General features: G+C 50.1%; 1 protein-coding gene across 1 annotated transcript; it reads right to left on the bottom strand.

The window, feature by feature from the left end:
* Window positions 1-2608: 2608 nt before the first annotated feature.
* On the bottom strand, window positions 2609-8462 carry DPM2 (dolichyl-phosphate mannosyltransferase subunit 2, regulatory). Its single transcript, XM_069236933.1, has 4 exons — window positions 8214-8462; window positions 5067-5156; window positions 4249-4351; window positions 2609-3218 (listed from the first exon to the last, which is right to left on the bottom strand). Exons 1-4 carry the CDS (start codon window positions 8214-8216, stop codon window positions 3163-3165), a joined length of 252 nt encoding a protein of 83 aa, XP_069093034.1. The 5' UTR covers window positions 8217-8462; the 3' UTR covers window positions 2609-3162.
* Window positions 8463-26758: the final 18296 nt, after the last annotated feature.

The following is a 26758-nucleotide window of genomic DNA, read 5'->3' as shown; positions in this document are numbered from 1 at the left end:
GGGACGAAAAGCCTGAAGCGCTGTAAAGCAGCCCTGTGACACACTGGGTTGACGGCTCCAAGGATTCTTGAACTAGTTTTCTTACGGTCTAGATTGATATTCTTGAGACTGGAATACGCTGGAAACAGAATGGGGCAATACTGCACAGGTGCCTGGGTCACAGTTCGTGTCTCCTTGCTAGCTTCTCATCCTTTCGTGAAACCTTCTCCCCGCTTCCTCTCTGTCATAACCAATCCCACCCTGGCCTTCGGTGGAGGTATGCATCACCTTGTTTAAAACACCAGTCAACAAAACGTATCAGCACTCGAGGCTCTGCCTTCAAGGATTAGCGTTAGGGACAAGCTTTCCTATTGCCGGATTGCTGCGTAGCCCCCTTTCCTAGCCCCTCTTTTGCATGGTCTCTGCTACCCTTTTGTGAGCACTTGCAACACAACTAAAGTTTCATAAAAGGACCCAAAGATGAGAACAGAAGAAGAGAAATGGAAACCTCAGGAGAAAATCTGCCAGGAGGTCAAAGACACTCAGTGTTAGGAGTTCTAAGCCCAGTAAACGGTGTTCAGTCCTGCCTGACCGTCTGCAGAGCACAAGGGATCAGAGTCAGTGGCAGGAAATACTCAGTGTTTTCAGAGGAGGTGAAGTGGTCGACCAACGAAGCGCTAGCTACGGTCATAACTTCAGCACCTCCATGTAGGAAGCAAGCCGACACCACGTCACTTGTCGCAGTATCTCAATGCGAACAGGCTGTCAGTGTTAACTGAAGAATAAGTTATTCATCTTTGGGAAGGCTCTCTTTGGTAGACACTAACCACAGATTTCTCACCTTCTGAAAATTCCCAAGGCATCAGATTGGATCCAGAAACTTCTGAGTAGTACCTCTGCCGGCCGGTGGTTGGCACCACGCAGCTCCACACAGACGCTGTTCTGCTCCTGAAATGACGCCTGGGATTATGCGTCAACAGTTCCTTTCTTCTGACATTACCATACGTAGATCAGAAGCTACTGATCATGTCTTTAAAACCTCTTTTAAAATCAAAAAATGATCAAAGGGCAATGGAAATACCCTTGGAAGACAACAGGGTTGAAACTCTGTAAGCACTGTCGCAAACAATGTCTGTGACAGAGCCTCATCATCTTTGTCTGTGGTGCCTGGACCTGACCGACAACTAATGCCTAAAGTTTCTGCACGTCCATGAATCCAAAGACCATGCAAGGCCACAAGCTTAAACTACGTAGCCAAACAAAGGAAGAATCTGGGGCAAGACCGGTCCAAGTCGAAGGGTCAGTCCCGATCCAGAAGTCGCCAGAGTTGTAAATTCATGTACTATCTACATGGAAACAATTTACTTGGTCCAAGTATATCGTGAAAAAGTGGCATAGATTCAGCCCTCATGGCTACAAAGCAGACATCCCTAGTTTTGTTTATTTATTATGGCTCATTTGGAAGTAGTCCCAGACTCCCCCTAAAACCTAACTAGAAAAGCCATTGCTCTATGGGGTCTTTTGGGGTCCCCCGCTGTCTTCAGGTCTTATCAAGGTCCATGATGGACAACTTCCTTGTCTCATCAGGTCTTCAGACTTTCATGTGCACAGTAAACGTACATAGATTCTCTTACAGGTTAACTGGAACCTGGAAGGCACTGCCTCGGATTCACACCCTGCTTGGAGAAGGTCTGGTTATGGGAAGGAAGATCTCTAGCACTTGTCCTGTTGGCCGGCAGAAATGGAGCCTGCCCTGCTGCTGGGAATCTCAGCGTGCTGTTTCACAGCAATGATAGCATTAGCTCGCTCGTCCAGCTCACGCAGCTAAGAACAGGGTTATCTTTTCACAGACGTTGCATATTGACTGTTCGGATTTAGAAGGATCAGGACTGTGCAACTGCAGTTCCACGTTTGAAGACTCCCGGGTATCTTTTGCTGCTGTTCTAGATGGTCTGTCATGTAGCAAGCACTTGGTGCTCATTAATCCGACATGGCTACTCCCCGCTGAGGTCTCACCGGCTCCCTTTACCCAAAAGGCTGGACTCGTTTTAAATCTCTCCGTGCCAGACACTGCTGTAGTTTCATTAACGAGACTCGCCTCCAACAATGAGAAACCCTCACTTAAGGCACTCACCCCGCTCTGATGAACAAAGTCATTAAACTTTCAGGTTTGTAGGCATCAAAAAGATGACCATGCTTTTTCTGTGGTGGTGGGTGTCAGCAGTATGGAAAGAGTATTCCTTGAGAGCCGCCTTACCTCTAAATATATCACCATCCAAGCTTTACGAAGTTACTTAAACCTGACTGCTCTTGACATTTTCTGGCTAGATCAATGCTAGAAGTGCCAGGAAAAGCCACAAGTGCTTCATAAATACCTAACTTCAGACCCTCTCACCTCACAAGACAATTTCTTCCCTCAGCCTCACACTCTACAAGACTATTCCCATCATCTGCCAGATCGGATTAAACCCCCCCCCCCCTCCCCGCCTGTGCCTTTCACCTCATTGGAGAACTCGCAGACTTCCTACTCCTCATTGGGCACAGAAATCTGGGCAAACAGCTGCACGACACGAGGAGTTCTGTCCTACATATTAAGCACTGAACAGTTACTGAAGGACCAACAAAGACAGACATTTATGATCATTTTATTTATTTACAAGTTCTCTAAAAAATGTTTCTCCGGGGACGTCTTAAGGGAAGGTGACAGGCAGGTGCAGCAGGGTATGAGAGGCTGACAACTTGCATGAGAAAACCCAGGACTGAGCATGTGCCAGGGAGTAAATGTAATTACCTCTAGAGCCCAAAGTGGAATCAATAGTGCCAGAGGAAGGGGAGTCTACACAACGTTTCTCCTGAGCATCATCGAAAGGAAACTAACAGGTATCCGTAGACTCCTGCAGCACCTGTGTTCAGCCATCATCCAACCTGTGTACAAACTACTGCGGCACAACCTCACGAAACCAGCTACGTCTTAAGTCGGCCATCCACCACAGCGCAGGTCCAGGACAGTGCATCAAAGCAGGTAGACTGCAAGTAGGGGAAGGTCCTGTAAACAGGCATGGTGCCTCAGAGCAAAACCAGAATGTCAAAGGAAGTCTCCCATCTCAAAGCAACTGCGGCACATCGAAGGATGTCTCTCTGCAGGTCGGACGGTACTTCAAGTCCGGTTCTCCACTCGGTCCATTAATCCGTCTTCTTCGGATTCCGGCTTTTCCACATCACGAAGACCAGAAAGAGCCCTAAACATGAAAAGAGTGAGTCACAACCACATCTCCATCTGAAGTGCATCTGCAGGCAAGAGTGAAACAGTGGAAACACCTGTCACCTGCCAGGACATGACCAAGAGGAAAACTAGTCAAGACACAGACCTTGCAGCAGAGAGAGGCACCACCGGGATGCTGTGGCACAGACAGCACGGAAGGGACCTTACTGCACAACTAGGCTGCTGCTGGTGTCTTACAGCAGATATTAGAAGCTGCTGGGGTATTAAAGCATTGATCAGGCACTGCTAGCGTTCACAGCACAAACAAGGCACCTCTGGGTACTTCACAACAACAAGGCATGGCTGGAGGTTCACAGCACAGATGAGGCACAGCCTAGGTCTACAGAAGAGCAGCAGCACTGCTAGGGTGCCATGTTGCCTACTGGCAGTGAAGCAGTGCACATTTCTCATTAACATGGCCTTCTTCGATGTGTGCCGCTTCATGTGCTTAATTCAGCATACTTCTGGGGCTTTATGCAGAATGGAGCCGGGCTTGGGGAGGGATGGGTACACACAGGGCACGGTGGGCCCTGGCACACACTGGGTGGCGGGCCAGAGAGTGCTCTCATGAGCGCAGTGCTCGGAGGCCGCTCTCGGGTATGAAGGGGTCCACCAGGAGGTCTTGGCACACATTGGTGATCAGCTGTGACTATGGCCTGCGTGTAGATTGTCAAGGTGTTGTCCCTGAGAGTGCGTCCCGTCAGTGTCGCCAGTGGAGTACTGGAGTACAGTGTGGTGTTGGTTCTGCTGTGCAGTTCAGGTTTAGAGGGGTACGTGGTGTGTTCTATGGTAATGAGAGGCTGCCCGGTATGCTCGGAATAACATGCTTTTTGTTACAGGATATTCCGGCCCAGGGTGTCACCAGGGAGCCCTGCAAGTGGCTGCGTTACATGCTACAGTTGAGATTCAGTGCTGCTGTGTCTACTCCAAGTACATACCGCTGCTGTTACTACTACAGGGAGGCCCGACACCCATCGCACTGGCTTGGCCAGGTATGAGTAACTCACCTATAAAGGACACCAGGACGAGGCCGGCCACCAGCGGAATGATCACCGAATACTCTCGTGGCAGGAAATACTTGTGGATCACATGCTCAGCATCAATGAAAGGCTGCAGGAGACAAGTACTCATAGCATCAGGGGAGCAGAGTCAACCGGAAGGATGCAAGGATGGACCCTGCCGGAGCTGGAAGGAGGACGCTAGCTAGGGAGGTGGTGCTTAAAGGACGCCCATCCGGGCAGGGGAACTTACACTATGCGAAGGAGAACAGAGAAGCTCCAAGGATTGGGAAAAAAGCTGGACTCAGAGGAGTGAATGAAGTGACGGACAAACTAGAGGGGAAGGAATTCGAGGATAAGAAAGAAAACACATGGAGATGCTTGGAGGGCTACAATAATAAATAAATACATCAGTGAGTTTGAGTAGCGGAAGGATACAAGTCATTCAATCAAAAGGAAGGGGTGGAAAGACCAACACAAGAAAAGAAAGGAAACCATCAAACAAGAAGCCTGGGTAACAAGAAAACCAACCACGGGTAAGCAAAGGAGGACCAAAAGCCCACTGTAAACTTAACAAATGATTACAAAGGGTCTTCGACCACAGACATTCAAAGCTCTTTGTACACAAGGCCTAAACAGAAACACCTAGCATGTACAAAATGTCCTAACTCATGATATCCACACATACAGAAAAAACTGCCTTGAAGTGCTCATCTTTCCTACATACTTAAATAAAATTAGGAAAAAGGTTGATGAATCTGACACATATCGAAAAGGGAGAGGACAAAGCAGAGAATATTCTGAAGAGCAGCATGTGGAGAACCTACCAGAGCGATGATCCACAGCGTGTAGTAGGTGAAAAGGACAGAGCTGAAGGCCACCAGGCCGGCTCCCACCAGCTGATCGGTCCCTGTGGCCTGGAAGACAAGGCTGTGTTATGGAAGGACCAGATACCGAACACACCTGCACACCAGCAGGATGGCAGAATTAACATGCAAGGCAGTCATTTATAAACAGAAAGCAGAGAAGGACACTGGTCATCCAACCAAAAGGACATAAAACTGGAAACAAAAGGTTTTAAACATACTGGGCGGCAAAGGAGGGTGCATGGTCCGTGAACTGGAGCAGAAGGATGCTAGGTGATAATACAGCACATGGAGCCAGAAGGGGCTACCTGAACAGTGTCGAGGCGTGGAATCTTCACAAGGGGATGTTACTGCATTACTTATGTAGGCTAGCGATGTGTGATGTTCTATCAAATCTAGAACTGAGAGATCGGGGCCCTTCTCTAGCAAAAGGTCTTCAAACATGCAGCCGGAGGGCCCTTGCCATAGCAGAGCCTACTTGGCAGAGGTTTCTACAGGGTCCTCAGATTATGGGCCTTCCAGACAGCATTCTATTTCAACACAGAGAGAACATGTTATTGGAGGCCATAGTTTCACTTTGCTGTCAGTTACTGAAACAAGTCCCTACTTTCCTCATGGTTAGGTCTTGCGTACAGACAGCTTCAGCTGCTTGGTGATAGCTTATGTCGTCACACACAAGACAATACACACCACAGACACATACATAACAGGGCTTTTGACAGCCCTTTTAAGTAACTACCTACTGTCATTCAGCTGCCTTTGGTCACTGGCTAACAGGACTGTACATCAATGCTGGTATCCACCCATCCCATTTCATGGATGTGAACGCTTCTTTAAAAAAAAATGTAATGTACTTTTAAGGAGAGCCCCGCTCCTTCACTCTTTTTTGACGTGAGCCCACCCAATCTACCCCCCTCCTCACCTCCAGCAGACCCGCTATGATGGCCCAGCACTCATTTTTAAGTTGAACCTGCAGGTAGCGTGCATGCGCTGTAGCTATGGCGACTATCTATTGCATCTGAAAAAAAACTGAACAACAAGGGGCTTTTAACCCACCCAATCCCTACCATTGGCTAGCACCATTAGCACTCTCCTTTGCTGCCTTCTAATTCAGCAGCCCGAGGGATGCCGTCACTTCCTTGCCACTGTGTGGAGCATGGACCAAGTACAGATTCATTTACCTTAGTCTCCATCTGCCCTCTTGCTGCAACTGAGGTTCTAGTTCATTATTTATATTTTTACATAGCACAATCTCGACCCGATTATGTGGTGCTTTAATTGAGCAGCAGTGACACTAACACAACTTGACATAGTGTTTTATTTTTAAGGCAGGGGAGAGGAAGTAATTTGTCCAGAATCACAGGAGGTTGAGGTGACGCCGAGACTGAAACCTGATTCGTCAGTTCCAAAGTCAGCGTGCCATCTGCCTGCACTGCCCACAGCGCCGCATCCTTCCTACAGGGCGAGGCCTTCAGTTCTAAAAGAAATGTTGGTTAATTTTCGGGAACCCTCCTTCATTCAGCACATTCATTGCCTTTACCAAATATTCTGTTCATGTAGATTTCAGCATCTTCCCTTTAAGAGCTTGAAGCCGCACTGGAGCCGCCGACTCCCACCTCTTGGCTGTGATGATCTGTAAACAACAGTCATGAGTCTCTTCTCTATCCTCTGTCCTTATAGCTCCCTCTTTCGTCATCTCTTTCCTCAATTTACCTTTCTCACTGCACTTTTTTCTGTCCCTTAATATCCCCCACTAAACCTTTATTTTATTCCTTGTTGACATGCCAAACTGAAGAGTTTTTGCTGAAATCAATGGTTGAATTATTACCGCATCCAGCGATCTGTACTTGTGAGGGATGAGGACACTGTGAACCGCTGTCCCTGCTCCGTTTCTGATGCGTAAAGCCGCTGCTCTCTGCTAGTCTTGGTCATTTCCTGTCGCTGGTCCCTGTTTTGAGAAAACTTCGGAGGGAAGAGGGAGCTTCGGCTTCTTGGCAGGGGGTGTGACACATGAGAAGTTAGTGGCTACTGATGCTCCACTGGTGACCCCGCAGCAGTTTACACGTTTGCACGAAGTGCAGTGATAACCCTCAAAAGCTATTTTCAGTTCCATTCCCATCAGGGGCTTTTCATTTACTTTTCGGCCACTTACACGGGATGAAGGAGGTTTTAAGTGTGGGAAGAGGCAAAATAGCATTATTTGCACCTATGCAGTGTATGAGTGGGCGCATAGCAGTGATGGTCACCATCAGTTTAGTATCCCAAACCTGCCCTGCACCCCCTTCTCCTCGCTCTCCCTCCCTCCTGCCCCCTCCCCTCTTTACTCTCCCCTCCTGCCCCATCTCTCTCCCCCCCACTCACCCTCTCCTGCCCCCTCCCCCCTCCTCCTGCCTCCCTCCCCTCTCTACTCTCCCCTCCTGCCCCATCTCTCTCCCCCCACTCACCATGCCCCCTCCCTCCCTCCTTCTCCTGCCCCTTCTCCCCTCCTCCTACCCCCTCTGCTCCCCTCCCCTCTCTACCCCCTCCCCACCCTCCCTCTCCCCCCCTCCTGCCCCCCACTCACCATGTCCCCTGCCCCCTCCTCCTCCCTCCCTCCTGCCCCCTCCCCTCCCCTCTCTACTCTCCCCTCCTGCCCCATCTCTCCTCCCCCTCCCTCCCTCTCCTGCCCCTTCTCCCCTCCTCCTACCCCCTCTCTCTCCCCCCCCACTCACCCTCTCCCTCTCCTGCCCCCTCCCCCCTCCTCCTGCCTCCCTCCCCTCTCTACTCTCCCCTCCTGCCCCATCTCTCTTCCCCCCACTCACCATGCCCCCTCTGCTCCCCTCCCCTCTCTCCCCTCCCCTCTCTACCCTGTCCTCCTGTCCCGTCTTCCTCCCCCATCCTGCCACGTCTCTCTCCCCCTCCTGCCCCCACTCACCATGCCCCCTCCCTCCCCTGCCCCTTCTCCCCTCCCCTCTCTACTCCCCCCTCTCCCCCATCTCTCTCCCCCCCTCCCTCCCTCTCCTGCCCCTTCTCCCCTCCCCTCTCTACCCTGTCCTCCTGTCCCGTCTTCCTCCCCCATCCTGCCCCGTCCCTCTCCCCCGTCCCTCTCCCTCCTACCCCCCCACTCACCATGCCTCCCTCCTTCCTCTCCACAGCCTCCAGTGACTCCAGCACCTACTTCCGGGCACGAGCCCAAGAGCCAATCACGAAGCGCCAGGCGGGGAAGGACGCGCGCGTGACGTCAAGCGTTGTATTGTATCAGTAGAAAGAGAGGAAGGACTCGCTAGCGTCTTCTGCCAAGAAGGCTGGAGAAGAACCGCTTCTGCAATAGACACAAACAACGGACGAGTAGCGGCGCTTCACCGAGGTTATGTATCGAAAGCGCCCCGGGGGCACCTTGGAAGGAACCCACCTCTCTCTCTCTCTCTCTCTCTCTCTCGGCCACGCCCCTCTCCAAGCCACACCTCTCCGTAGCCACGCCCCTCTCTGTAGCCACGCCCCTCTCTAGGCCAAGCCCATCTCCCGGGTACGTCCATCTGTAAGCCACGCCCCTCTCCAAGCCACACCTCTCTGTAGCCACGCCCCTCTCTAGCCACGCCCCTCTCCAGGTCTGCACTCAGGCCTTTGCTGCAGTATTAGTTGACTGTTTTGTGACTTCTGCAACTTCACACAAGCCTTGGGGCCCTCCCTGTACTCACCCACCATCAGGGGCTTCTCCTGGGCCTGCTTTACTGCTGCCTCTCAGCCAGGGTGCCATGGGGGGGAGAGGGCTGTAAAGTGCTGGAGCTCAGTCAATATTCCACAGCGCCTGATGCTCAGTTTACCACAAACCCTGCTGTAGTGTTCACCATTTCCGGGCGAACCCAAAAGTACACTCCTGGATAGGGGGGCTAAGGTCACACCCCTCACCGTGTCAGACAAATGGTGGGGGCAGCGTGACGTGGCAGAGACTATAAAGGGTCATTAGCTGCGTAAAGTTACTGACAGAACCTGACCTCAGCGTGTCATTATAGCGCCTCGCCGACTCTACACTGGCAACGAGGAAGCCCCCCTTCCTGCTTCACTGCTGGGTGTGTGTTCCTGCCGCCAGCATCGACGTGCCAGCTGCTCAGACTGCATCTCTGGAGGTGCTGTGGGTCTCTGTACCCCTCAGTGGGTCTGGACCCCAGCCCCCCCCACACACAACCCACCCCCAACCGGGGGGGCATTCCAACCCTCACCCCCTGATTTTCTGGACTGCTCCTGCAACCTGCCTTCAAGAAGTGACTCACCCTCCAGGGCCATGGGCCTACACTCGACACCAGGCTCCAGGCAAAGAAACTGGCCACCACATTGCCGGCAAGCTCCCCAGTCACGGAAGCCCCAGCCGCAGCCGGCGGCACGCTGCCCCCCAGTGACCATCAGCCCGCACTCGTCAACCTCAGTATGGCCAGCATACCTGCATTAGCGCCATTCACGTCACAGGGAGCCCTCTCACCCAGGCCACTGTGAGAAAGTAGCCTCTTTCTAGCCTTGTTACCCCCACTTTTGGCCTGTTCGTGAGTGTATGTCAGAGTGTTTTCACTGTCTCACTGGGATCCTGCCAGCCAGGGCCCCAGTGCTCATAAGTTTGTGGCCTATATGTATGTGTTCCCTGTGTGATGCCTAACTGTCTCACTGAGGCTCTGCTAACCAGAACCTCAGTGGTTATGCTCTCTCATTTCTTTCAAATTGTCACTAACAGGCTAGTGACCAATTTTACCAATTTACATTGGCTTACTGGAACACCCTTATAATTCCCTAGTATATGGTACTGAGGTACCCAGGGTATTGGGGTTCCAGGAGATCCCTATGGGCTGCAGCATTTCTTTTGCCACCCATAGGGAGCTCTGACAATTCTTACACAGGCCTGCCACTGCAGCCTGAGTGAAATAACGTCCACGTTATTTCACAGCCATTTTACACTGCACTTAAGTAACTTATAAGTCACCTATATGTCTAACCTTTACCTGGTAAAGGTTAGGTGCAAAGTTACTTAGTGTGTGGGCACCCTGGCACTAGCCAAGGTGCCCCCACATTGTTCAGGGCCAATTCCCCGGACTTTGTGAGTGCCGGGACACCATTACACGCGTGCACTACATATAGGTCACTACCTATATGTAGCTTCACAATGGTAACTCCGAATATCGCCATGTAACATGTCTATGATCATGGAATTGCCCCCTCTATGCCATTCTGGCATGGTTGGCACAATCCCATGATCCCAGTGGTCTGTAGCACAGACCCTGGTACTGCCAAACTGCCTTTTCTGGGGTTTCACTGCAGCTGCTGCTGCTGCCAACCCCTCAGACAGGTTTCTGCCCTCCTGGGGTCAAGCCAGGCTTGTCCCAGGATGGCAGAACAAAGGACTTCCTCTGAGAGAGGGTGTTACACCCTCTCCCTTTGGAAAATGGTGTGAAGGCAGGGGAGGAGTAGCCTCCCCCAGCCTCTGGAAATGCTTTCATGGGCACATTTGGTGCCCATTTCTGCATAAGCCAGTCTACACCGGTTCAGGGACCCCTTAGCCCTGCTCTGGCGCGAAACTGGACAAAGGAAAGGGGTGTGACCACTCCCCTGACCTGCACCTCCCCTGGGAGGTGTCCAGAGCTCCTCCAGTGTGCTCCAGACCTCTGCCATCTTGGAAACACATGTACTGCTGGCACACTGGACTACTCTGAGTGGCCAGTGCCACCAGGTGACGTCAGAGACTCCTTCTCATAGGCTCCTTCAGGTGTTGCTAGCCTATCCTCTCTCTTAGGTAGCCAAACCCTCTTTTCTGGCTAGTTAGGGTCTCTGTCTCTGGGGAAACTTTAGATAACAAATGCAAGAGCTTATCCGAGTTCCTCTGCATCTCTCTCTTCACCTTCTGCCAAGGAATCGACTGCTGACCGCGCTGGAAGCCTGCAAAACTGCAACATAGTAGCTAAGACGACTACTGCAACTCTGTAACGCTGATCCTGCCGCCTTCTCGACTGTTTTCCTGGTGGTGCATGCTGTGGGGGTAGTCTGCCTCCTCTCTGCACTAGAAGCTCCGAAGAAATCTCCCGTGGGTCGACGGAATCTTCCCCCTGCAACCGCAGGCACCAAAAATCTGCATTACCGGTCCCTTGGGTCTCCTCTCAGCACGACGAGCAAGGTCCCTCGAATCCAGCAACTCTGTCCAAGTGACCCCCACAGTCCAGTGACTCTTCAGTCCAAGTTTGGTGGAGGTAAGTCCTTGCCTCACCTCGCTAGACTGCATTGCTGGGAACCGCGACTTTTGCAGCTACTCCGGCCCCTGTGCACTTCCGGCGGAAATCCTTTGTGCACAGCCAAGCCTGGGTCCACGGCACTCTAACCTGCATTGCACGACTTTCTAAGTTGGTCTCCGGCGACGTGGGACTCCTTTGTGTAACTTCGGGTGAGCACCGTTTCACGCATCCTCGTAGTGCCTGTTTCTGGCACTTCTCTGGGTGCTACCTGCTGCTGAGAGGGCTCCTTGTCTTGCTCGACGTCCCCTCTACCTCCTGGCGCAATTTGCGATATCCTGGTCCTTCCTGGGCCACAGCAGCGTCCAAAAACGCTAACCGCACGATTTGCAGCTAGCAAGGCTTGTTGGCGTTCTTTCGGCGGGAAAACACTTCTGCACGACTCTCCACGACGAGAGGGATCCGTCCACCAAAGGGGAAGTCTCTAGCCCTTTTCGTTCCTGCAGAAACCTCAGCTTCTTCTGTCCAGTAAAGCTTCTTTGCACCCACAGCTGGCATTTCCTGGGCATCTGCCCATCTCCGACTTGCTTGTGACTTTTGTACTTGGTCCCCTTGTTCCACAGGTACCCTCGACTGGAAATCCATCGTTGTTGCATTGTTGGTTTGTGTCTTTCCTGCCTTATTCCCCTATCACGACTTCTTTGTCCTTTGGGGAACTTTAGTGCACTTTGCACTCACTTTTCAGGGTCTTGGGGTGGGCTATTTTTCTAACCCTTACTATTTTCTAATAGTCCCAGCGACCCTCTACAAGGTCACATAGGTTTGGGGTCCATTCGTGGTTCGCATTCCACTTTTGGAGTATTTGGTTTGTGTTGCCCCTATCCCTATGTGTCCCCATTGCATCCTATTGTAACTATACATTGTTTGCACTGTTTTCTAAGACTATTACTGCATATTTTGGTATTGTGTATATATATCTTGTGTATATTTCCTATCCTCTCACTGAGGGTACACTCTGAGATACTTTGGCATATTGTCATAAAAATAAAGTACCTTTATTTTTAGTATAACTGTGTATTGTGTTTTCTTATGATATTGTGCATATGACACTAAGTGGTACTGTAGGAGCTTCACTCGTCTCCTAGTTCAGCCTAAGCTGCTCTGCTAAGCTACCATTATCTATCAGCCTATGCTGCTAGACACCCTATACACTAATAAGGGATAACTGGGCCTGGTGCAAGGTGCAAGTACCCCTTGGTACTCACTACAAGCCAGTCCAGCCTCCTACAGCCACACGCTGGAAGACATGGGTGGAGCACCTCGAAACCTACTTCGAGCCCCTGGAAATTAAGGAGGAGAGGAAACGTTCGCTGCTACTCCATCTTGGAGGGACAGACTGTTGTGACGTGTCTTTAACTGTGATGTACCTAATGGAGCCTTAGGTATATCACAGAGAATAACTGCAACCAGGCAACAGAGGGAGTTGGAGGAAGAACGACAGGAGAAGCAAGCTCTGTTGTGGTGGCTGTACTGGTGTACACTAGAAGCTTCAATAAAATACTTGGAAACACTGGCTGTGTTGAAGTGAGATCTTAACACAGACATTCACAAAATCTCCAAGTCGGTGGCAGAAGCAACCGCACACTCATACGACACACTGAAGAATGCGATTGTGTGCACTTTGAGCCCTATGCCAACCCAGACTACGAGCAGTTCCTGCTGCAGCAAGCGGTCCGACGAATCGGTGGATGTGTTCTACGCGCGCCTAAGGGACTTGGCCAGCACCTGCACCTTACCGGATGAGAATGATGAAATCAGAGCTCAGTTCATCCAAGGATGTGCATTGTCCAAGCTCCGTGAATGCATCTTACAAGAACCCAACATGCCCATGAGGGACATCCTCACCCTAGGACGCTCAAATAAACTCTCAAAGGTGCGGGCTGCGCACATGGAACAGCTCCCAACGGCCCAGATAAAGTCAGAGCCTGTCAATGCGACACTTGCAGACGCTGTCAAGACCAAGACCGGGATCCCACGGTCAAAACTGAGAGACAAAGCCTGCAGATGGTGGGGGGGCACCTTGCCACACCCTGGTGGCTGCCCAGCCAGAGGAAAGACTTGCAGTGTGTGTGGCAAGTTGAATAATTTCTCTAAAGTCTGATGCTCCTCAGTTGCCTCAACCGTGCCCAAAAAGGCGGTCAAAACAAAAGCAGCAGCACCCACCACCTCGTCGGAGAGCGACATGGACGACGACGTGGAGACATTCCATGTGGTAAGGGCTGTGGACAAGGGAAATCGACTGCCCACATGCCAAGTGGTTGTAACAGAACACCTCATGCCAGCATTGGTAGACACCGGAGCCGCTATCAACCTCATGGCCACCAAAGCATACCATAACCTAACAGACCCCTGACCCCTCACACCCATGAAAGTACGGTGTATGCCTTTGGGAACGCTAAACCCTACAGATGGCAGGAATCTTCACAACAGATCTCACCCACAAAGGCGCAAGGATCAAGGCCAATGTCTACATGTCACAAGAAGGGTTGGGATTCTTGCTTAGTTGCCAAACAGCACAAGACCTAGGACTGGTGCATTTCGCTTTCAGTATTCACAGCAGCGGCCTAGCAGACCTCACTAGAGAGTGCGAGGTGCTTTTCAGCAGCAAAGGATGCCTCAAAGGACCCCCCTCAAGCTGCACATCGACGAGTCCGTGAGCCCAGATGCACCCAGGCACAGAAGGGTAGCGTTTCACCAATGACCGAAAGTGGAACGGGAACTGCTGCTCCTAGAAAAGGCAGGAATCATTGAAAGAGTGTCTAGGCCCACCCCCTGGGCATCCCAAATTGTTGTTGCGAAGAAGCCCAAATAGCCAGAGGCCGTCTGCATTTGTGTGGACATGAGACTGCCCAACCATGCCATGAAGCAGGAGAGACATCTGATCCTGACAATAAATGACATAATTGGAGAGCACTTCGAGTCAAAGCATTTCTCCAAGATGGACCTCCGATCGGTCTACTACCAGCTGGTACTACACCCGATTCCTGGCCCATCACTACTTTCTCTACCCACACAGGCCTCTAGAGGTACATCCACCTGAACTTCGGCATTTCCAGCGCAGCTGAGGTGTTCCAGCTCACCATTCAAAGGGGTATTGCAAGGACTCCCGGGGGTCCTGAACGTAAGCAACAACATCTTGGTTCATGGCCCCACACTGGAAAGCCATATGGCATGCTTTCAAGCCATGTTTGTGAGACTGCGAGAACACGGACTGACTGCACTGCGACAAGTGTGAGTTCCTAAAAAGTGACATTTCTTTCTTTGGATACATGTTCTCGTAGCAAGGCATTGGCCCAGATCTTGCAAAAGTAAGAGACATCCTAGAAGCTCCTGCACCTACCTCTTTTTCATGGGTTAGAAGCTTCCTAGGAATGGTCACATACTGCGGGCAATTTATGAGAAACCTATCAGACATTACTGGCCCTCTGAGGAACCTAACCAAGGCTGACCATCCCTGGGTGTGGGACAGTGAGGAAGAGACTGCGTTCCAAGACACAAAGAATGCGCTCTTGGCAGACACCACCCTGGTGTATTTCGAGCCCCAGCGGGAATCCCAGTTGGCCGTCGATGCCAGCCCCACTGGCCTGGCTGCAGTCCTTACCCAGAAGCAAGACTGCAGTGAATGGGCTCCAATCGCGTTCGCCAGCCAGACGCTGACACCTACAGATCAATGATACTCCCAGATCGAGCGGGAAGCTATCGCCATCCACTGGGGGTGTCAGCACTTTCGCCTGTATTTTTATCACAAACCACTCTTCCCTCTATTCAAAGGGTCGTCATCCAAGCCTCTGCCACGTATCGAGAAGTGGATACTGCAGCTTCAAGAATTCAACTTCTCTGTGGAGTACCAACCAGGCATCCGCAATCATGCACACTTTCTATCTCGTCTTGCACGGCCCGCCACCCCCCAGGAGGCTGAGGAAGCCATCGAGATAGGAGAGTACGTCAGGATGGTCGTGAACCGGGCTCGACCAATACCCATACCACTCTCTGAAGTGGTGGAAGCCACTAACCAGGACGACTGTCTACAAATGGCCATGGAGGCGGTTCGATCTGGCGACTGGCACCAACTGCAATATCCGGCAACGTTTCGGACAATCGAAGCCAAGACCACCCTACAGGCCCTGTTCCAAGTCTGACAGGAACTTTCGGTGAGTGTGGAAGGATGCCTGCTGCAAGGCCCTGGGCTAGTAATACCCCCTTGCCTGAGGTCCCGGGCTGTCCTGCTGGCCCACAGCGCCCACCAAGGCATTGTAAAGTCCAAAAACTGGCTCCGAAGTAAAGTCTGGTTCTCTTGGCCTGGACCAACTAGTAGAGGAGGTGGTGAAAGTGTGCATCGCCTGTCAGGCGAGCGGGGCCTCGGACCCTCCAGTGCCAGTCATCACGAAGATGGCCTTACTGCCCCTTGGCAGGGGTTCAGTGCTGACTTCGAGAGCCTACCGAATGGATAATACATGCTGATAGTAATAGACGATTACTCCCGATACCCGGAGGTGGAGATTGTACCGACTACCTCGGCAGCTGTGGGCATCCCTAAAGTTGAGAAGATGATGGCCACCCATGGCCTCTTCGGTGAGGTCCGCACAGACAATGGCCCCCATTCAACAGCCGTGAATGGTCTGACTTTTTGGTATTAAGGAACACCAAACACTGCCAGATTACTCCCTGCTGGCCCCAAGCTAACGGGGAAGTGGAAAGGTTCGTAAAGACACTGACGAAGACCATCCGCATTGCCACAGCGGAGTCACAAAATATTGAAAGCGCCCTGTACATCTTCCTCCGTGAAGACAGTTATACCCCATGCATCCACATGGGTCGCCCTGAGCCAGTTGTGTTTCGGAAGAGTGGTGACCGACGCCATCCCACACCACCCTCAATGGGCCGCCCAGTCAAATCCCACGAACCGATCTATGGAGGGAAGATCTCGCAACAACAGCTACGCTTCATGGAGGTGAAAAGCCCTGAGCAGCTTGATCCAGGTGGGGAACACCGTGCTCATTCGAAATTACCATCTGGGAGAGAAGTTTAGGCTGCTATTCGAAGCTGCACTATGGACAGTGACCGCCTCTGTCCGGCGTCTCCCCCGGAAAAAGGATGAAGCCTCGTTTTAACCACCGTCAGGTCCCGCGGTGGCGGCAGAGGACCAATGAGAGGGCCGTCCTCCCGGGATGCTTCTGTGGTGAAAGTGGCAGTGTCAGTACAAGCTCGAGAAGGGTGTGGGTCGGATCGGAGCGACCCATCACAAACACTCCCCTAGAGAGCGTCTGTCGATGACGCTCAGTAGCAGGAAACCGGGAGAGAAAGTCAGCATTCACCATGAGACGGCCCGGAGAGTGGAGCACCTGAAAAGAAAAAGGTTGTAGAGAAAGAAACCATCTCTGGATTCTAGGGTTGGTATCCTTATTGTGAGCGAGCCAGGTGAGAGGAGCATGATCCGTCAAGAGGGTGAAGGGACGGCCAGTGAGATAATAACGGAGGGACTCAATGGCCCACTTAATGGCCAGACACTCCTTTTCAATGGTGGGATAGTGCTGCTCTCGCGGGAGAAGCTTCCTACTAATGTATAAGATGGGGTGAATAGAACCATCTGATTGAGGTTGAGACAACACAGCTCCTAGCCCAACTCCGGAAGCGTCAGTTTGTAAATAAAACGGGCTACTGAAGTCAGGGCAACACAACACAGGGTTAGTAGACAGTGCATTCCTGAGCCTGAGGAAACTGCGCATGCTAGCCTCGGATAAAGATGAAAAGGATTTAGGGGACCCATTTTTCAGTAAGTTAGTAAGGGGCTCAGCTATGGTGGAAAACCCGGGTATAAATCGCCTGTAGTACCCGACGAGACCGAGGAAGGCATGTACTTCTTTTTTTGATGTCGGTACTGGGATCTGTTGAATAGCTTCCACCTTTTCTATTTGTGGGCGGACCTGCCCCTGTCCCAAGGCGTAACCTAAATACCTTATAGAGGTAAATCCCAATTTACACTTTTCTGGATTGGCAGTTAAGCGTGCTTCCCTTAATGCCTGTAACACCGCTGTCAAGTGTTGGAGGTGGTCAGACCACGAGTCACTAAATATCACAATGTCATCTAAGTATGCTGCCGCATACCAGTGATGGGGACGTAAGACCATATCCATTAACCTTTGAAAAGTGTCAGGGACCCCATGCAACCCAAAAGGAAGGACGGTAAATTGATACAACCCGGAAGGTGCCGCAAAGGCGTTTTTTTCTCGGTCTGTTTCTTTTAAAGGGATCTGCCAGTACCCTTTCGTTAGATCTAGGGTAGACATGAACTTGTCGTGCCCTATTTTCTCCAATAGTTAGTCAATGCGAGGCACGGGATATGCGTCGAAGTAAGTAAGCTCATTAACCCTCCTGTAGTCTACACAAAAGCGTGTAGTCCCATCTGGCTTGGGTACCAACACCACAGGAGAACACCAGGGACTACTGGATTATAATACCTGTCTGTAACATGTTTTGGACTTCTTGTTCAATCACGGTTTTCTTGGCCTCGGGAATTCTGTAGGGTCTTTGTCGTGCTATTGCCTCACTCTTAGTTCGGATACTGTGTTCGGTTAATGTAGTGTGACCAGGCTGTAGAGAAAAAACATCTGCATAGGATTTAATTGTCTGAGTGTAGGAAAGTACCATCTTGCCTGGCATGTTACCCCCATTTTTCACTGTATATATGTTGTTTTAGTTGTATGTGTCACTGGGACCCTGGTAACCCAGGGCCCCAGTGCTCATAAGTGTGCCTGTATGTGTTACCTGTGTAGTGACTAACTGTCTCACTGAGGCTCTGCTAATCAGAACCTCAGTGGTTATGCTCTCTCATTTCTTTCCAAATTGTCACTGACAGGCTAGTGACCATTTTTACCAATTTACATTGGCTTACTGGAACACCCTTATAATCCCCTAGTATATGGTACTGAGGTACCCAGGGTATTGGGGTTCCAGGAGATCCCTATGGGCTGCAGCATTTCTTTTGCCACCCATAGAGAGCTCTGACAATTCTTACACAGGCCTGCCACTGCAGCCTGAGTGAAATAACGTCCACGTTATTTCACAGCCATTTTACACTGCACTTAAGTAACTTATAAGTCACCTATATGTCTAACCTTTACCTGGTAAAGGTTAGGTGCAAAGTTACTTAGTGTGAGGGCACCCTGGCACTAGCCAAGGTGCCCCCACATTGTTCAGAGCCAATTCACTGAACTTTGTGAGTGCGGGGACACCATTACACGCGTGCACTACATATAGGTCACTACCTATATGTAGCTTCACCATGGTAACTCCGAATATGGCCATGTAACATGTCTATGATCATGGAATTGCCCCCTCTATGCCATCCTGGCATTGTTGGTACAATTCCATGATCCCAGTGGTCTGTAGCACAGACCCTGGTACTGCCAGACTGCCCTTCCTGGGGTTTCTCTGCAGCTGCTGCTGCTGCCAACCCCTCAGACAGGCATCTGCCCTCCTGGGGTCCAGCCAGGCCTGGCCCAGGATGGCAGAACAAAGAACTTCCTCTGAGAGAGGGTGTGACACCCTCTCCCTTTGGAAAATGGTGTGAAGGCAGGGGAGGAGTAGCCTCCCCCAGCCTCTGGAAATGCTTTGTTGGGCACAGAGGTGCCCAATTCTGCATAAGCCAGTCTACACCGGTTCAGGGACCCCTTAGCCCCTGCTCTGGCGCGAAACTGGACAAAGGAAAGGGGAGTGACCACTCCCCTGACCTGCACCTCCCCTGGGAGGTGTCCAGAGCTCCTCCAGTGTGCTCCAGACCTCTGCCATCTTGGAAACAGAGGTGCTGCTGGCACACTGGACTGCTCTGAGTGGCCAGTGCCACCAGGTGACGTCAGAGACTCCTTGTGATAGGCTCCTTCAGGTGTTAGTAGCCTTTCCTCTCTCCTAGGTAGCCAAACCCTCTTTTCTGGCTATTTAGGGTCTCTGTCTCTGGGGAAACTTTAGATAACGAATGCATGAGCTCAGCCGAGTTCCTCTGCATCTCCCTCTTCACCTTCTGATAAGGAATCGACCGCTGACCGCGCTGGAAGCCTGCAAACCTGCAACATAGTAGCAAAGACGACTACTGCAACTCTGTAACGCTGATCCTGCCGCCTTCTCGACTGTTTTCCTGCTTGTGCATGCTGTGGGGGTAGTCTGCCTCCTCTCTGCACCAGAAGCTCCGAAGAAATCTCCCGTGGGTCGACGGAATCTTCCCCCTGCAACCGCAGGCACCAAAAAGCTGCATCTCCGGTCCCTTGGGTCTCCTCTCAGCACGACGAGCGAGGTCCCTCGAATCCAGCGACACCGTCCAAGTGACCCCCACAGTCCAGTGACTCTTCAGCCCAAGTTTGGTGGAGGTAAGTCCTTGCCTCACCTCGCTGGGCTGCATTGCTGGGAACCGCGACTTTGCAAGCTTCTCCGGCCCCTGTGCACTTCCGGCGGAAATCCTTCGTGCACAGCCAAGCCTGGGTCCACGGCACTCTAACCTGCATTGCACGACTTTCTAAGTTGGTCTCCGGCGACGTGGGACTCCTTTGTGCAACTTCGGCGAGCACCGTTTCACGCATCCTCGTAGTGCCTGTTTCTGGCACTTCTCCGGGTGCTACCTGCTTCAGTGAGGGCTCTTTGTCTTGCTCGACGTCCCCTCTCTCTGCAGGTCCAATTTGCGACCTTCTGGTCCCTCCTGGGCCCCAGCAGCGTCCAAAAACGCCAAACGCACGATTGGCGTGTAGCAAGGCTTGTTGGCGTCCATCCGGCGGGAAAACACTTCTGCACGACTCTCCAAGGCGTGGGGGATCCATCCTCCAAAGGGGAAGTCTCTAGCCCTTGTCGTTCCTGCAGTATTCACAGTTCTTCAGCCTAGTAAGAGCTTCTTTGCACCAACCGCTGGCATTTCTTGGGCATCTGCCCATCTCCGAGCTGCTTGTGACTTTTGGACTTGGTCCCCTTGTTCCACAGGTACCTTCAGACAGGAATCCATCGTTGTTGCATTGCTGATTTGTGTTTTCCTTGCATTCTCCCTCTAACACGACTATTTTGTCCTTAGGGGAACTTTGGTGCACTTTGCACTCACTTTTCAGGGTCTTGGGGTGGGTTATTTTGCTAACTCTCACTATTTTCTAATAGTCCCAGCGACCCTCTACAAGGTCACATAGGTTTGGGGTCCATTCGTGGTTCGCATTCCACTTCTGGAGTATATGGTTTGTGTTGCCCCTATCCCTATGTTTCCCCATTGCATCCTATTGTAACTATACATTGTTTGCACTGTTTTCTAAGACTATACTGCATATTTTTGCTATTGTGTATATATATCTTGTGTATATTTCCTATCCTCTCACTGAGGGTACACTCTAAGATACTTTGGCATATTGTCATAAAAATAAAGTACCTTTATTTTTAGTATAACTGTGTATTGTATTTTCTTATGATATTGTGCATATGACACTAGGTGGTACTGTAGTAGCTTCACACGTCTCCTAGTTCAGCCTGAGCTGCTTTGCTAAGCTACCATTATCTATCAGCCTAAGCTGCTAGACACCCTATACACTAATAAGGGATAACTGGGCCTGGTACAAGGTGCAAGTACCCCTTGGTACTCACTACAAGCCAGTCCAGCCTCCTACATTGGTTGTGCAGTGGTGGGATAAGTGCTTTGAGACTACTTACCACTCTTGTCATTGTACTTTTCATAAGAGAAAAATATACAAAACAAGGTCAGTGTATATACACATAGCCAAAAAGTTTTGCATTTCCTCTTTTCACTCTTTTCTAAGTGCTGAAAAGTACTTCTAAACTTTCAAAAAGTTCTTAAAAGTTTAAAAAGTTTTTTCTGTCTTTCCAAAAAGTTCTGAAAACTTTTTTCTCTTTGTCTATCACTTTAACTCTCTCTAAAAATGTCTGGCACAGGCCAAAAAGTTGAACTGTCCAAACTTGCATATGATCACCTTAGCTGGAAAGGAGCAAGGAGTCTCTGCATAGAGAGAGGTTTGAGTGTAGGGAAGAATCCTTCCTTAGAACTGTTAATTAATATGCTTAGAGTACAGGATAAGGCCATAAGTGCCCAATCTGTAGAAAAAGTAGCTAATGGTTCTCAATCTGATCCAGGGACTCCCCCAGGAAAAGATTCAGGAAAGAAACTTCTCAGCCTGCCCATTACTAGACAGTCTAGCATAGTTGGTACAGAGGTTGAATCACATCATACTGATGATGTGCTCTCACATTATACTGGTAGCCAAGCTGTTAGGGTGCCCTCTGTAAGGGACAGGTCTCCTTCTGTTCATTCCCATCATACCTCTGTATCTAGAAATGTCCCTCCCACCCACCCTGATGACAGATTGTTGGAAAGGGAGCTCAATAGATTGAGAGTGGAGCAAACCAGACTGAAGCTCAAGAAGCAACAGCTGGATTTGGATAGACAGTCTTTAGAAATAGAGAGGGAAAGACAGAAAATGGGTTTAGATACCCATGGTGGCAGCAGCAGTATTCCCCATAGTCATCCTGCGAAAGAGCATGATTCCAGGAATCTGCATAAGATAGTTCCCCCTTACAAGGAGGGGGATGACATTAACAAGTGGTTTGCTGCACTTGAGAGGGCCTGTGCTGTACAGGATGTCCCTCAAAGGCAGTGGGCTGCTATCCTATGGCTATCATTTACTGGAAAAGGTAGGGATAGGCTCCTTACTGTAAAAGAAAATGATGCTAACAATTTCCAAGTTCTTAAGAATGCACTCCTGGATGGTTATGGCTTAACCACTGAACAGTACAGGATCAAGTTCAGAGATACCAAAAAGGAGTCTTCACAAGACTGGGTTGATTTCATTGACCAGGCAGTGAAGGCCTTGGAGGGGTGGTTACATGGCAGTAAAGTTACTGATTATGACAGCCTGTATAACTTAATCCTGAGAGAGCATATTCTTAATAATTGTGTGTCTGATTTGTTGCACCAGTACTTGGTGGACTCTGATCTGACCTCTCCCCAAGAATTGGGAAAGAAGGCAGACAAATGGGTCAGAACAAGAGTGAACAGAAAAGTTCATACAGGGGGTGACAAAGATGGCAACAAAAAGAAGGATGGTAAGTCTTCTGACAAGGGTGGGGACAAATCTAAAAATGAGTCTTCATCAGGCCCACAAAAACACTCTGGTGGGGGTGGTGGGCCCAAACCCTCCTTTAATCAGAACAAGGAAAAGAAACCATGGTGCTATTTATGTAAGATAAAAGGCCATTGGACAACAGATCCCAGTTGTCCAAAGAAAGGCACCACAGCTCCTACCACTACAACCCCTACTGCTACACCTAGTGTCCCTACTAATAGCAGTGGTGGTGGGAGCAAACCTGCTAATAGCCAATCCAAGGGAGTAGCTGGGCTCACTTTTGGTAATTTAGTTGGGGTTGGTCTGATTAGGGAGACCACAGAGGCTACTTTAGTCTCTGAAGGGGCTATTGACTTAGCCACTTTGGTTGCTTGCCCCCATAACTTGGAGAAGTACAAGCAACTAACCCTAATAAATGGTGTTGAGGTCCAGGCCTACAGGGACACAGGTGCCAGTGTCACAATGGTGATTGAGAAACTGGTGCACCCTGAACAACACATACTTGGACACCAGTACCAAGTAACCGATGCTCACAACATAACACAAAGCCACCCCATGGCTGTTGTAAATCTCAACTGGGGGGGGGTATCTGGTCCAAAGAAAGTTGTGGTAGCTTCAGATTTACCTGTAGACTGTCTATTAGGGAACGATTTGGAGACATCAGCTTGGTCAGATGTGGAGTTGGAGGCCCATGCAGCAATGCTGGGCATCCCAGGGCATATTTTTGCTTTGACAAGGGCTCAGGCCAAAAAGCAAAAAGGACAGGGAAGCTTGGATCCTGGAACAATGGACCAAGTGCTCCCTAAAGCTAGGGCTAGTAGAAGCAAACCACTTCCTACTATCCCTCCCTCTACAGTGGATTCTACTTCTGAGGAAGAAGAATTCCCTCCCTGTGCAGAACCTACACCAGAGGAGCTGGAAGCAGACACTGCTGAGCTTTTGGGTGAAGGGGGGCCTGCCAGAGAGGAGCTGAGTGTGGCACAGCAAACCTGTCCCACATTAGAGGGTCTCAGACAGCAAGCTGTCAAACAGGCTAATGGGGATGTCAGTGACTCACACAGAGTTTACTGGGAGGACAACCTCTTGTACACTGAGCATAGGGATCCTAAACCTGGAGCTGCCAGGAGATTAGTGATTCCTCAGGAGTACAGAAAGTTCCTCCTAACACTGGCACATGACATTCCCTTAGCTGGGCACCTGGGTCAAATGAAAACTTGGGACAGATTGGTACCACTGTTTCATTGGCCTAGGATGTCTGAGGACACAAAAGAATTTTGTAAGTCCTGTGAAACCTGTCAAGCCAGTGGCAAGACAGGTGGCACTCCAAAGGCACCCCTTATCCCACTGCCTGTGGTTGGGGTTCCCTTTGAAAGGGTAGGGGTTGACATAGTTGGCCCCCTTGACCCTCCTACTGCTTCAGGCAATAGGTTTATCTTAGTGGTAGTGGACCATGCCACAAGGTATCCTGAAGCAATTCCTTTAAGGACCACTACAGCTCCTGCAGTGGCAAAGGCCCTCCTGGGAATATTTTCCAGGGTGGGCTTCCCAAAGGAAGTAGTATCAGACAGAGGAAGCAATTTCATGTCTGCATACTTAAAGGCCATGTGGAAGGAGTGTGGTGTAACTTACAAGTTCACAACACCCTATCATCCACAAACAAATGGACTGGTGGAGAGATTTAATAAAACTCTCAAAGGCATGATTATGGGACTCCCTGAAAAACTCCGCAGGAGATGGGATATCCTTCTACCATGCCTCCTTTTTGCCTACAGGGAGGTACCCCAGAAAGGAGTGGGCTTCAGCCCATTTGAACTTCTTTTTGGACACCCTGTTAGGGGTCCACTCACACTTGTAAAGGAGGGTTGGGAACAACCTTTAAAAGCTCCTAAGCAGGATATTGTTGATTATGTACTTGGCCTCAGATCAAGGATGGCTGAGTACATGAAAAAGGCCAGTAAAAACCTTCAGGCCAGCCAAGAGCTCCAGAAGCAATGGCATGATCAGAAGGCTGTTTTGGTTCAGTACCAACCAGGGCAGAAAGTGTGGGTCTTGGAGCCTGTGGCCCCAAGAGCACTCCAAGATAAATGGAGTGGTCCACACACAATTGTTGAAAAGAAGGGTGAAGTCACCTACTTGGTTGACTTAGGCACTGCCAGGAGTCCCCTTAGGGTGCTCCATGTCAACCGCCTGAAACCCTACTATGACAGGGCTGATCTCACCCTGCTCATGGCAACAGATGAGGGACAGGAAGAAGACAGTGATCCTCTACCTGATCTCTTCTCTTCCACAGAACAAGATGCTCTTGTGGAAGGGGTAGTTTTGGCTGATTGTCTTACTGCTGAGCAGAAAGATAATTGCATAAATCTCCTAGGACAATTTTCAGAACTCTTCTCCATTGTGCCAGGCACCACTTCTTGGTGTGAGCACACTATAGATACTGGAGACAGTTTACCTGTCAAAAGTAAGATCTATAGGCAGCCTGACCATGTCAGGGACTGCATAAAGCAAGAAGTTCAGAAGATGTTGGAACTAGGAGTGGTTGAGCACTCTGACAGTCCATGGGCTTCTCCTGTGGTACTGGTACCAAAACCCAATTCTAAAGATGGAAAGAAGGAAATGAGGTTTTGTGTAGACTATAGAGGTCTCAACTTGGTAACCAAAACAGATGCTCACCCTATACCCAGGGCAGATGAGCTAATAGATACACTGGCATCTGCCAAGTATCTAAGCACTTTTGATTTGACTGCAGGGTATTGGCAGATCAAAATGTCAGAAGATGCTAAACCTAAGACTGCATTTTCTACCATTGGAGGACATTACCAGTTTACTGTAATGCCTTTTGGTTTGAAAAATGCACCTGCCACTTTTCAGAGGTTGGTGAACACAGTCCTGCAAGGGCTGGAAGCTTTCAGTGCAGCATATTTGGATGATATAGCTGTCTTTAGCTCCAGCTGGGATGATCACCTGGTCCACCTTTGGAAAGTTTTGGAGGCCCTGCAAAAGGCAGGCCTCACTATCAAGGCTTCAAAGTGCCAGATAGGGCAGGGTAAGGTGGTTTATCTGGGACACCTTGTTGGTGGGGAACAGATTGCACCACTTCAGGGGAAAATCCAAACTATTATTGATTGGATTCCCCCTACCTCTCAGACTCAGGTGAGAGCCTTCCTAGGCCTCACTGGGTATTACAGGAGGTTCATTAAGAACTATGGCTCCATTGCAGCCCCTCTTAATGACCTCACATCCAAGAAAATGCCTAAAAAGGTATTATGGACAGCAAACTGTCAGAAAGCTTTTGAGGAGCTGAAGCAGGCCATGTGCTCTGCACCTGTCCTGAAAAGCCCTTGTTACTCTAAAAAAATCTATGTCCAAACTGATGCATCTGAATTAGGAGTAGGGGCAGTCCTATCACAACTTAATTCTGAGGGCCAGGATCAACCTGTTGCTTTTATTAGTAGAAGGTTGACCCCTAGAGAAAAGCGTTGGTCTGCCATTGAGAGGGAGGCCTTTGCTGTGGTCTGGGCTCTGAAGAAGTTGAGGCCATACCTGTTTGGCACTCACTTCATTGTTCAGACAGACCACAAACCTCTACTTTGGCTAAAACAAATGAAAGGTGAAAATCCTAAATTGTTGAGGTGGTCCATATCCCTACAGGGAATGGACTATACAGTGGAACATAGACCTGGGAGTAGCCACTCCAATGCAGATGGACTCTCCAGATATTTCCACTTAGACAATGAAGACTCATCAGGTAATGGCTAGTCTTATTGTCCTTCGTTTGGGGGGGGGTTGTGTAGGAAAGTACCATCTTGCCTGGCATGTTACCCCCATTTTTCACTGTATATATGTTGTTTTAGTTGTATGTGTCACTGGGACCCTGGTAACCCAGGGCCCCAGTGCTCATAAGTGTGCCTGTATGTGTTACCTGTGTAGTGACTAACTGTCTCACTGAGGCTCTGCTAATCAGAACCTCAGTGGTTATGCTCTCTCATTTCTTTCCAAATTGTCACTGACAGGCTAGTGACCATTTTTACCAATTTACATTGGCTTACTGGAACACCCTTATAATCCCCTAGTATATGGTACTGAGGTACCCAGGGTATTGGGGTTCCAGGAGATCCCTATGGGCTGCAGCATTTCTTTTGCCACCCATAGAGAGCTCTGACAATTCTTACACAGGCCTGCCACTGCAGCCTGAGTGAAATAACGTCCACGTTATTTCACAGCCATTTTACACTGCACTTAAGTAACTTATAAGTCACCTATATGTCTAACCTTTACCTGGTAAAGGTTAGGTGCAAAGTTACTTAGTGTG

Source organism: Pleurodeles waltl, chromosome 6 (assembly GCF_031143425.1).
Source record: "Pleurodeles waltl isolate 20211129_DDA chromosome 6, aPleWal1.hap1.20221129, whole genome shotgun sequence".
Taxonomy (NCBI): Eukaryota; Metazoa; Chordata; class Amphibia; order Caudata; family Salamandridae; genus Pleurodeles; species Pleurodeles waltl.
The sequence above is the reverse complement of the archived record's forward strand: the minus strand, read 5'-3'. Positions and strand labels throughout refer to the sequence as shown.

Coding starts and splice junctions, on each gene's coding strand:
- DPM2 (XM_069236933.1), bottom strand. Junction 4,352..5,066: donor CGCTGTGGATCATCGCTCTG/GTAGGTTCTCCA, acceptor TGTCTCCTGCAG/CCTTTCATTGATGCTGAGCA. Junction 3,219..4,248: donor CGTCCTGGTGTCCTTTATAG/GTGAGTTACTCA, acceptor TTTCATGTTTAG/GGCTCTTTCTGGTCTTCGTG.